Source organism: Amphichorda felina (assembly GCF_050947745.1).
Source record: "Amphichorda felina strain 45539 chromosome Unknown scaffold_8, whole genome shotgun sequence".
Classification (NCBI taxonomy): domain Eukaryota; kingdom Fungi; phylum Ascomycota; class Sordariomycetes; order Hypocreales; family Bionectriaceae; genus Amphichorda; species Amphichorda felina.
In genome coordinates this window covers 575602-587681 of record NW_028145042.1, presented here as the reverse complement: position 1 = coordinate 587681, position 12080 = coordinate 575602, and the positions used below count along the sequence as shown (strand labels likewise).

Sequence of the window (12080 nt, the reverse complement as noted above, 5' to 3'; positions counted from 1 at the left end):
GGCTGCACAGTCGCAGGACATCCGCAGCGCCCTCAATAAACAAAGCTCCAGTCAAGGCAGACTTGCTGTGTTTAACTGTTGCTCACACCTAAGGTATTGACATTGGGTGACGTGGCGAGGTGTTGCCTGAGCAAATCGTAGGATGCCAGCATGACGTGCTTGGAGTAACTTGCCCGTGATGACGTCCTGTCGAAAAGATGACAAAATGGAATCCAACGAGCCAAGACAGTCGAACGAGGTCTACAAAGCTTCGTGGGTTGTCCGCACGACATGTTGCTAACTCAACCTTAGAAGGCCACGCATTCACTTTAGGGGCAACTATAAAGGGTCACGGGCGCTCAAAAGGAGAAATTTTTATACAGCCAATTCAAGGCATTATTCTCTCGCTGCCGTCTCTGCATACGACTGCTGCCTTTTGTTCCTGCTCTCAATATATTCTGTCAGGTTCTCAGACACCTCTGCGCCAGGCGTCAACCCGCTATCCACCGGCTGTCCCAGCTGTTCCCACACAGGGATGACGCCCGCCCATGGGGGATTCTCGTGGTCCGGCCCATCCACCTCCCTGTTTCTCGGCTGGATCCCCGGCGGCCCTGTGCGCGTCTTGACAGACAGGCTGTCGATGCTCACCTTGATGACGTAAACCAGACTGACCTGGTACGACGCCACGGGGTTTACCTCGTCCCAGCGGTTGGCAACAATGTGGTTGGTGACAGCACGCATGACCGTGCGCTTGGCCGTCTTGCTCTTGACGGGCGTGCATGTTCCGTGGATCACGGCGGAGCGGTAGTTGAACGTGTGGCCATTGGGGGCCGAGGAGAGCGCGAGGCCATCGACTTGACAGATTTAGCAATTATTATTCGACGGGGACGAAGAGGACGTTACCTTCTGTGGCTGTGATGCACACCTTGACAGGGTCCAACGCCTGGGTGGCATCATCTGTCTCTCGGCTGGCCTCCCGGACCAACTCCACTATCCTAGTACTAGGATGTCCATGCAGGTACACGACGGTGCTTCCGCGTTGCCCATCAGCTCGACCTTCAGGGTCCTGTTCTTCGTCTTCCTTTTCTTCCGTCTGGACCAACGCAATCATGGGCAGGCACTGTGGCAGGCCCTTGTCGATGTACGCTACATGGGCGATGAAGCAGTCGTCAAAGACGGCCTTTGCCGACTCAATGTCGTAGGTCCCCCGCTGCGTGTGTCTCCGAAGCGTCGCTGGCTCCATACTTGTCTGTGGTCTGCACTGAAGTATGCAGGATGGTGCAGTTCAAAGCGGGTTGGAAGCTCTGGTTGTGTCAAGGATTGCGCGCCATGTTCTCCTACACATGCATGTCGTGGGACAGTCAGCTTTTTGGATTGGCATTGTGGTCACATGTGGCTTCCGAAATACGGACCGGGACTATCTGACAGCCAAAGTGGTTCCTTTAATAGATGGCGGGGCCACCGCCAGCCTCTTGTCTTGGCCGATTCCGGATATACATGAGTTACGAGACATCTTGGCGCAATATTGGCACCTTACGGATAAACCCCGACCTGAACCCCTAGCCCATCTCGGACCCGAATCCGGCCACGAGCCTCGGAATCCGGGAAATTTAGCCTTATAAATATAGGAGGCCAATCCGTAGTCAATCAAATAGTAGTCAAGTCGTGAGTCTTTCTTATCCGCAGCTAGCTATAAAGAAGGGGTGATATTTCCCCCAGGACAGTAACCCTCCAACGCCTAAGGCTCGTCGATCCCCCGGTATTACAGCTATGGGATCCAGCATCATCTGCAGCCGTCGATATAGGGTAGAATCGGGTGACAACTTCGAAGCTGAACAGACGCGCTACTGGGACAAATCTGATGTGACTCGACGTCAGCGTAATGTAACTGTCAATGGCGGAGCACGCGTCAAACGAGCGTCAAACGAGCGTCAAACGAGACAGGGAGGCGCCCTGCTGGCAACGCGGGGTGCATGATGCGGTGGGAGCCTCAAGTCTACGGGTCATGTATGGCAGTATGCTGGTGAGAGGCCCTATAAGTACCTGCGGCAGATGCCTAACGAGAAAATCAAATTATATCAGGTGAGTGAGAATTGATGAGTTTGCAAATCACTGATGGCCAGGTTATAAATCACTTGTATTCAGGTTGTGAATCACTTCTTGTCGGGTTGTGAATCACTGGTGGTCAGGCCGGGAAATGCGCATACCCAGGTTGCAAATCGCATCGTCCGACAGCGATGCATGCCCATTAGGTCTATAATAAAAAACAATGCACTCATTTGATAATACTCTCGCTCTCTGGTCGTCAGGTGCAACCGAGGCCAGGATTCCCACTTCCAAACGCGAATACGAGTCGCCTCGTAATACTCCCATCAAGTGGAGATGCATTATCCAACCAAGTTCCAGTCATACTGCTGGGCTCGTACACTTCGCGTAGTTCGGATCCCCTACGAGAACAACCCGACGCAACACAGCCATATCTCGGACCAGCCTCGCAACCACCACGGCACCTTGGAACATGTCAACAACAATCGGTGCAACCTCTTGCAGGGGTAAAGAGGGGTCAAGTAATTGCGAAGCCCTCATTTGCTCGTTCAGTGCGGAGAGAAAATATCCATATGCCGGCAGTGCCGCGGTAGGTTGTACGAGTAGGTACAAGCGCTGCCGAGTGTAGGCATCAGGCCAAACAATAGCTAACAACCATGTATTATATAAAGGTTTGTTTCGTCGTAACGGAGAGGCTACTATCTTTTCCAATACTTTTCAAACTTTTGGTGACAATCCAATCGCCACAATGAAGCTTACCACGATCCTACTTGCCCTCACATCGGCCGCCTCAGCAGTTGCCAACCCCCATCATGGGCAGGGCGATTGGAAGCCCCCAGGCCATGGCGATTGTATGTATAAGTGGCTATTTCTTGCTGGAATCATACTAATCAACAACAGTCCGCGGGTCAGCAACGCCCCCTGAGATATCCATCTCTCCCCTCCACCCCCCCAAAGCTGACATTGCGCCAGACCCTGTCCCATGATGAACACTCTAGCCAACCATGGATTTCTTCCTCGTGACGGCAAAGACCTTACCCGAGACACTGTAGTTATGGCCTTGGGGTCAGCACTTAACTTCAACCAATCATTGTCTAGCCTGATGTTCGACATGGCCATCATCGCCAACCCCGAACCGAACGCAACCTTTTTCACGCTGTAGGGCTCTCACATGACGAATCTTGTTTGTGTTCCGTTCTAATGTGAGCCACGAAGTGACCACCTCAACCGACACAATGTTCTTGAGCATGACAGCAGTCTCAGGTCAGTCGCCACGCTCCAAATCCCCGCTGTTACAGCTAGTCACAATGCCACAATGCTAACCCTTCCTTAGTCGGTCTGATGCCTATTTTGGCAACAACCACATATTCAATCAGACCATATTCGATCAATCAAAGGTGTATTGGAGCAAACCAATCCTCACCGCCGAGATGTTAGCCAACAGCAAGCTTGCCCGCCAGATCGAATCCAGGGCGTTCAACCCCACGTATACATTCACAAAGGATACAGAGAACTTCAGTCTCGGGGAGATTGCCGCGCCGATAATTGTCTTTGGAGACACGGACCTTGGCCAGGTCAACCGTACCCTGGTGGAATACTTCTTCGGTACGTCTTTGCAGCAGCCCGTCTGCAAGTCATACACACTGACCAAAGACAACTATTAGTCAATGAGCGGCTGCCGATTGAGATGGGATGGCACAAGAAAGAAGACCTCATTGGCATCGACGATGTTCTCAAAGTCTCTGGCATGATTGAAGCTGCGACTAGCCTCCTTACGGACTCCAAGGAGTCTCAATCTACCAAACGACGAGATCTACATGCAGGTCTGAACTTGGAGGTCTGAACTTGCAGGTCAAACATTTCTGCCTCTTTCCCCATATATACAGCAAATCAGTGAGGGAACTGGTGCTGTTTTTGGTTTTTGGTGTAGGATTACGTTCTCCTACCTTGGCTTTGGTTTGACGTTGCGAATCATGGCTGCTGATTCTGACGCTAAACTAGAGATATAAAATACCGGTAGCTAAGGATCAGATACGTAGTGAACGCACCTAAGACTGCCGCTTCCGACTATATAAGAGCTTGATCAGTGCCTCAGGTACCTAGCGGGCCAAGGGCCGGCAGACGCCATTTCATGGCATGGCTCCATCGTAGAGGGGAAGATCCCTGATCTCACAGCTTTCGAGACTCATTAAATGTTTAATGAACCACTTGTCTACATTAAATGTGACCCTGCAGCGGTGGCAGTAAATCGGCATCCGATGGTGGCGTCAAAGATGTTGCCCCACAGCCTGGATTCTTATCGTTTTATATATATAACAGCGGCAGTACTTGCTAGGATCTATGCTCGTAAAAGGGCAAGCAAGTGATCTCATCCCGAGACTAGCAGACCTTTTTCTATCGGTTCGTCAACCCCTCAAGGTGATGGCGCTACATTATTGTTTTCGTTATCATCGGAGAGGCTTCTTTCCAGGTATTAGTATATAAGGTCGGGGGTAAATTCATTTATATAATATCAGCGCTTAGGAAATTCTAACGTACTAATCAAGCATTAACCTGTAATATACCCAACCCTACCATGTGACACCAGGCGCTGCTTTCGAAAAATGGAGGACACCGAGCTACTAAAGGTCAAAAGTATCGTAGTAGCCCTTTTACGAGATTTTTATTTAACTTAATATCTATGATTTTTAAGTCCCCGGGAAACGTTTCTTTCGAGAGACATTCATTCGGAGGCACTAGTCTATCAGGCCTGAGCGGTAGCCTAGGCAAGCCAGTCACAGACAGCTGCGAGCTCGACAACGTCGTGGAGGTGGCCGGTGATGGTTGGTAAGATCTTGGCGGTTCATCTCGAACCCCGCGCTGGTTTTCCTGCATAGCCTGGTAATGATGTCCTAGACAATCTCCTCGGCTGAGATGACGTATGCCATTCTCCTGTTAGCACTCGCCGCCACGATGAAGCCGTAGATTTTGGTTGTGTTTTTGTCAGCCAAGAGCGATCCGCAGTCGCCCTCACTTTGAAGATTAGGGAAGTCAATGGGATATAACTTGGTAAGCTTGGTGCTGTATTAAATACGCACGTGGGTAGGTCGTCCGTCCATCCAACAGCCGATGAGCCCGCAGGATGGCGTGCGGACCGAGACTGCACGTCGGCCCAGCAATCTTCTTAGCCTTTTGATGCCGGCGGGTCCGTAGAGATATCCGGCGGCGTGGCGCTTCCGGCTCGAAGGACCTCGGATCCCGATTCCAACTTGGAGTCTTCGGTATTCACGTCTTCATCGGATTCGTCTGGCGGATGGGCTAGGAATATATGAGCGGGAGCAAGGGAAAAATGGTCCACCATGATGATATTCGTTGGGTGCGATGGGCAATCCCAGTGGCAGATGGGGTAGTCAACCCGTCGTGTATAAGATACGGACAGGCTTTTCCTGATTGAGATCTGTGCCGGCCATGGCTGGGACGATTAATGGAGGGACACCCCCTCATGTACTCAATTATCCCCCGCCGCACACCAGATTGCAGAGACTGCTTCCTTTTTGAACTTTACACCTTCACGTATTCAGCCCAACACACGAGATTGAGTCTTCTCTAGTTGATTTACAGCATCTATTTTCTCGTTATTCAGCGACACCATGGATTATAATGTGTTTACTCTCATGGTGGGCATTCTTGGTAGCGGGGAAAGAAACGAGTTCGAAAAAGAGAAGAACGCAAGAACACCGCTTTTGCTCGACCGCATTATGGGAGGCCAGCCGCGAGCCTCTAGCAGCAAATTGCTCCAGATGCCTGCGGAGATCTTAGCCGACATTGTCAGTTTCCTAGCTGACGACAAGCACGCCTTGTGTTCCCTTGCGCTCGTCAATAGTGACTGCAGGCAACTGGCCCGCTCCAGCCAGTTTTCCGATGTCATTTTCGATTACAGTTTTCGGTCTTCCCAGATGGTCATTGGGATCTTGAAGGAAGCCATCCACAGCAAGGATCTGACATTTAAGCCAACGCCCCCCATCGGAATCTGCATCCGCAGAGTCACTGTGGCCAGCCACCGCGCCTGGGTATGTCACCGTCATCTCGAACTCTATCAATCAATTTTCGGCGACACGCGAGAGTCGTATACTAGGGAACAAAGAAATCAGCTTGTTCATCAGGCCAACAAAGAATATGTTCAATATCGTGCTTTGCTCCTTGGTGCCATTGCTGATGCCATGCCAAATCTGGAGGCCCTTGCTTGGCACGACCGATTTGCGGTTGACGCCACCTTTTTCCAGGCCATCATGAAGCCAGAAATCCGATCCCTGAAGCTCTGCGGGTTGGTTATGGACAAACCGTATCGAATGGAGCCCCCACTGACGCCCTCGATAATCCCACTGCGTCGTCTTCATATCGACAATGCACGGGTTGCACCCGATGATAATTCAGACGAGGGAACCCCGCGCTCAGAGGCCGATTCAGAAGGAATATCCGTCTTCTTCGAGACGCTCCTCCAACGATGCGCGTCAACCCTTGAGTCACTCTACTGGGATTACATGGACTTGGATCAGGATTCAGACACCATCTCGTTTAATGGAGAGCCGATGACATTCCCTCGCCTTCGGTATCTCAAGCTCGAGTATTTCTCGCCCCCCAGCTCTGCCTTGTCGTCATTTCTTGCGGCCCCTCTTAGGCACCTCCAATTCGATTCAAACGATGAGCAACTGGTCGCATGCGAGCCAATACGGGATCTCGAGACACTGGTTACCCCCCACCTAACAAGGTCGAAAGCCGCCGGTTTCGCAGATTTCTTACGGAAGCACTCGCATATAAGAAAGCTTTCTGCGGCTGAAGGTGCGACCGGATTACTCGACAAACATATCATTCCAGTGCTTTCTACGGAGCGGTTCCTCAATATCTCCTCCCTCTCCTTGCAATGGGATGGATCCGGTACTGACGGTAGTACAAGACCACGTGTGGCAACGGTTGCAGAGGCGTCACTTGAGGCTATAGGCACGCTTACGTCTCTCGAGCAGCTGCGTATCACTGCGGGCGTACCTATAGGCTGGCGTCATCAGTGGCTTATTGATCATGACATATTGCGTGCGAACCTGAGGGGATTAAAGAGGCTCAGAATTCTAGCTCTCTGTCGCGATACTTACCGCTTCAGTTATTACCATGATGTGGAGCGGTACTACGAAGTGCGCATAGTTGGGGACTGGGAGAGAGCCCACGCGAGCGCAAGACCAGACCTGCCGGGGATCATAGCCAATGTAGATGGCCACACTGGGGCAACTCAGGATGAAATCTGGGAACTTGCTCATCGCAATCGCATGCTTGAGCAAGCTGAGGCGTACGCTCACGCTACCGTCCTACCGGCTCTGGAGTGGATATATTGCGGACAGTGGCCGATGGGGATCAAGGACTCGGGTCCCGGATCCCGCAGGATCGCGACACCACTGACGAGCGAGAGGGATAGTTGTGAGACCTTTTTGAACCGTCAGTTCGGCATGGCGGGAGATGACTAGATTAAAATGGACCCTTCTTCTTACAGAGGACATGAGAAATACTTGCTGACCCTGTTGTCAGGGGCTGTAGGCCAATGGGGTGCCCATATGACACATAGGGCTCCGAAAAGAATACGACGGACTAGGCCATCTCAAAAGGAAACGTGAATTCCCAGTATTGCGGGTACCGGCCAGCACACTCATAGTCAGTGAAGCCAGGAATATGGCCGTCGTGGACCCATGACGTTGTGTAGAGCCAGGTCCCCATGAGTGAAAACTAGCCTATGATGGATGCTGTGTATTCTTCGAGCAGTAGCCATCATTGCCTGGAGCTCTTCTTGCATCTCACTGAGTGAGATGAGGAAGCGCTGATGAAATAGTCTCGCGCTGTGTTGGCTCAAGGTCATTGTACACCTCGTCAAGTTCCTTGCCGGGCAGACGTGTCATGAGAATGAAACGGAGGCCCATGGGGATTGTGAGTGTGCTCCGACATTGATGATCTTTGGGGCGGGGATTTTGGCGGCGCGTATAACCGCCATGGACCGAACTTCATCATGATTTGTGCCATCAGACCACTTGAAAACCACGCCCAATGGTAGGGGCGAAATGAGGTGAGCATCGGAATCTAAACCATGCCCAATAGTAGCATGAGAAGCCACGAAGAACTTAGTGAATGTATCCCATGATCCTGCACCAAGTCGGAGAAGACAACGTGAGGGTCGGAGGGATCTGGGCTGAGATTTGTTCAGGTGATAAGCTAATGGTGGAGCCTGGCGGTGATGCGCAGGCGGAGTAGGCGAAGAAGGTCTCAATCGAGCCATGAGATGTGATCCTTCCCATAAACGCATATGAAGACGCGATCTTTTCTGGAGGCGCTGGGGTGTGCTAGCGAGAGGTTTTGTGATGGTAGAGAGGCACCTGTAGTGCGGTGAGCGGCTGAGTGTGTTACCCTACAGACTACTGAGTTACTATTGGTTGGGTTCCTGGAATTTCACCAGCTTGCAAGACAATCTCTCCACCCTACTATTTCTGTCGAAAGCTTCGATACATGGCTACAACCCTTCACACCATGTGGGCTAGGTTGCGTCTAGATCTAATCCCTTGACACCCACCTGTCTTAGTGTGGGGAACTCTAGATAATTTGATAGGCTCTATACCTTCTTGCGCGTCATTGCCTAGGTCTTCCGTTGCATCCACATGATCAGAAACTGGTGGGCTACCTTTGGCGTTGGGTAATTGTGGTCCTTCTAGTTGGATTGCATGAGCAAAGGAGCCTGTTGGCTCGGAGAGGATTGCTAGGATGCCTCCGTCTGGATCTATGTCGATATATCTGGCGATCATGGTGGTATCAATAGGCAGGGATAGTATTAGCATCACTCAGGGCGCGACTAAGGGTCATCTTAAGCCCTTCTACAGGTGTAGTAGTTTCAAGAATCTGAATTGTATCAGGAAACCTAAGGGGCCAGACGAATTATCTGTGCGAGAGCTCACCCACCATCGTCCCGGGTTACCCCAACAAGTGACCAACTAAATCCTCGACTGCTAATTGGCCTAGGGCATGCACTCAAGCAGTTTTGTAACACATATCACTTGGAGATTGCTGCGCATTTGTGATGAGATGAAGTAAAGTGTAAGCGTGGGCCGGCCAGGGCTGCACGTAACCGCTGTCGTATGTCTGGGACCCAAGAGCACCAGAACCTATAGATTAAGCCCTAGCCTTTGCGGCCTGTGAAGTGCATATCATCACCCAACCAGACGCCTCATTCAGTGCCAGAATTATGCGAGGATGACCAACTGCATTTATTCTGGGGGGCTCGTCCCCCCTCCCGTGCCGGTCGAACCCAACGGCAAGGTTGCCAGAACATCAACCAACGAAAGGCCTCCCTCGCTAAGTCAATGTCGTGTTGCGTAGTGCGCCGAGCTTGTCTCGCCTTGCTTCTCAAGCTATATTAGTAACTCTGCACCGCCCACTTTTTGCGGCGCAGCCTCTGGACGGAAAGTTTGTCGAAGCAAATTCGGGAAGATCACCATAGCACGTCGATCATGTCTCATTCCCCAGCCAGTGAAGAATTCCGATAAAATCTTAGCCGACGTCCCGCTCTGGGCGCAATCAATCTTTGTGGGGTCATCACCACATGTGGTTCATCCTACACGTCTTGAGTGGCCACACATCAGTACAGCGCATGCGTGAAGGAAGGGTAATATTCTTGGTGGCCTTTGGCATGTACAAGGTATGCGGAGGACGACAGCCGGGGTTAGTGGGAGCAATATGGGTATCGAGGGGATGTACCGTTCACTGCCTGAGGCCTCGAGTCTATCACACCGCATAGGTAAGGGAGAAAAGACGTGAGAGGAGTGAAAGGTATATAAGAGATAGGATACCCACGCAGAGAAGACTCCTTCGAGTAACTCACGAGCACGCACCTCTTCTCTTTCATCCCCTCTTTCATTCACAACCAACTCTATAAAACCACGCCTATCCACCATCTAAAAATGAAGATTTCATTCGTCAACTCTACCGTGGTGGTCATCCTCGCGGCCCTCCTTCCCTGTGCCACCGCAAATTCTTGCGTCAGGCAGAGCAACGTCTTATACACCTACATTGTCAAGGCCGACGGCGTTAAAGACATCCCTGGAGCCTGCGGCGGCCTCTGGGATAACCTTAAGAGGTTTCCAGCCTGCGTTGCCTCGAAAGCCAGCTGCAGCAAAAAGGACGGCAACCTATACTGGAAGTTCAATGTCGGCAAGGGTTGTGACGGGGGCATGGTCGAGTCGACATGGTGGGAGGCCACGCGCAATAAGTTCGGTGCCATCAACTGCCCCTGATTAACCGGCTGAGGAGGGATAATAGCTCTTTTCGCTTGTCCCGTTTTTCGGTCGTTAGCTGTTTAAATCTCGGCAACATTCTCTTCTTCAAAGCTAGATAGCTACACCATCTATACATCAACATGTGTGAGGCTATCCCAGTAGCCTCTTAACATATCAATCTTGCACTGCATTCACTTCTGGTCTCGAGAATCCGTTACTCTTGGTCGACGCTGTAGAGAGGGCCGTACACGACAAAATCACATGTAGTCTCCGGTCCTTGATTGCTGTCGCTCTTTAATATTGCTGTAATAAGGAAACAAACCCATGAGCAATGTCCATCGCTCAGCCGGGGATGCCGGCGGCTGCATTAAATAGAAATTGTGGTGCTTGCAATGTGATTTCCGCCCTGGACTGAGGCAAATGGTCAGTATCTCGCATCTAACGGCAATGGAATTGGATGATGGTCTTGACTGCCTTGGGATGGGGACCTGCTAGTGGCAACACGTTAGGGACCGGAGGCTGGTGACATTTTTCTGACTCGTTTAAAAGCCTAATATTGCCGGAGATAGACGAGGCTGAATTCTTTGCATTGCCTTGTGCTCTCACTCTAGCAACGGATCACGGAGCGTTCCTCAAACTGCGGTAAGCTGATGAATGACCTAAATCAGCAACACTTTCAGGCCGAACCCAGCCTAAACCAGCTGGAGGAGAAAGTGCCCCGTGTTTGAGGTGATCGTCATTGCCTACAACAAGCACATCGATACGAGTCGTATTTATCCCGAGACGATATTGCACGACGATTAGATGTTATATGCTTCGAAATGAAAGCTGCAGGCCTGATGGATGCTCTCGCCTGTCTCCCCATTCGGGGAATCTGCGATTACTCCGACTCCCACAAGAGCAAGGAATGGAAGAAGTATGCTGCTGCGACCGCGGCTGCATACGCAAAGGCATTGCCTGAGGAGCTACCCGTCGCTGAAACGCACTCGGAGGCTGCCTCTGTGCTCAACTGTAAGTTCGCTCCATCGTCTGGCGACAAATTCGAGTCAACTGCTTATGCCATGTATGATGTAGGTCAAGACATTCCCCAAGATCATTGGCAGGCTTTTCTGGATTCTCTGAGGCTTCCGCAAAGTAATTGCAGATTAAGCCCTGGCGATTCACCGCAACCAGCTAATTCAACCGGTACGTATCGATTGGAGTTGACTAATTTGGTAGGGACAACTATCACTACCTCTTACCTAGATGTAGCCAGTTTCACAGCACAGGGTCACCATCTACTTGTAGGCCTGGGAGAAGGAAATGATATCACATAAAGAATGCCTGTGAATGTCACTGACCCACTCTCTCGACTGTCGCTTTAAACCATACTGGTCATTGGCGCTCGTGGTTAACCTCTACCACTCTGTCTGGATTCAATACCTTCAAAAGAGTTGCGTAAGCCTGTTCTTATATCGCATACTGGATTTTGAGGTGGTGATATATTCTAGATATTTACCCATACATTTAAGGGAACATTTGAAGAACTTGGGTGTAGAAAAATAGTTCGAGAAGAATGGTTACACGAGGATGAAAATACTGGGCGTATTCTCGATCTTTCAACGCCATGGCACTCACTATTCAAGGTATATTTTCTGGATTTGTGACAACCTTTTGTACTAACCTTACTAGGCTGGTCAGGTGCTTAACAATATATATCTCTATATTGAGCATGATACTACGAAAGCGCACAGCATCAGCCACGCAATGTCCATCTTGCCGATTCTTGAACCCTGG

The 12080-nt window shown here is 50.9% G+C and overlaps 4 protein-coding genes across 4 annotated transcripts; 3 read left to right on the top strand and 1 right to left on the bottom strand.

Annotated features, from left to right (window-relative positions):
* Positions 1-375: 375 nt before the first annotated feature.
* ACO1O0_007860 (pyridoxamine 5'-phosphate oxidase family protein) lies at positions 376-1222 on the bottom strand (the record flags this gene model as incomplete). Its single annotated transcript, XM_083197227.1, has 2 exons — positions 376-833; positions 883-1222. The coding sequence occupies 2 exons, from the start codon at positions 1220-1222 to the stop codon at positions 376-378; spliced, it is 798 nt and encodes a 265-aa protein (XP_083046695.1).
* A 2233-nt stretch (positions 1223-3455) lies between these two features.
* On the top strand, positions 3456-3868 carry ACO1O0_007859 (uncharacterized protein; the record flags this gene model as incomplete). The annotated part of the gene is made up of 2 exons (XM_083197226.1): positions 3456-3630; positions 3690-3868. The coding sequence occupies 2 exons, from the start codon at positions 3456-3458 to the stop codon at positions 3866-3868; spliced, it is 354 nt and encodes a 117-aa protein (XP_083046694.1).
* A 6121-nt stretch (positions 3869-9989) lies between these two features.
* ACO1O0_007858 (uncharacterized protein) lies at positions 9990-10322 on the top strand (the record flags this gene model as incomplete). Its single annotated transcript, XM_083197225.1, has 1 exon — positions 9990-10322. One exon carries the CDS (start codon positions 9990-9992, stop codon positions 10320-10322), a length of 333 nt encoding a protein of 110 aa, XP_083046693.1.
* An 803-nt stretch (positions 10323-11125) lies between these two features.
* On the top strand, positions 11126-11620 carry ACO1O0_007857 (uncharacterized protein; the record flags this gene model as incomplete). Its single annotated transcript, XM_083197224.1, has 2 exons — positions 11126-11315; positions 11592-11620. 2 exons carry the CDS (start codon positions 11126-11128, stop codon positions 11618-11620), a joined length of 219 nt encoding a protein of 72 aa, XP_083046692.1.
* Between the last annotated feature and the right edge of the window lie 460 nt (positions 11621-12080).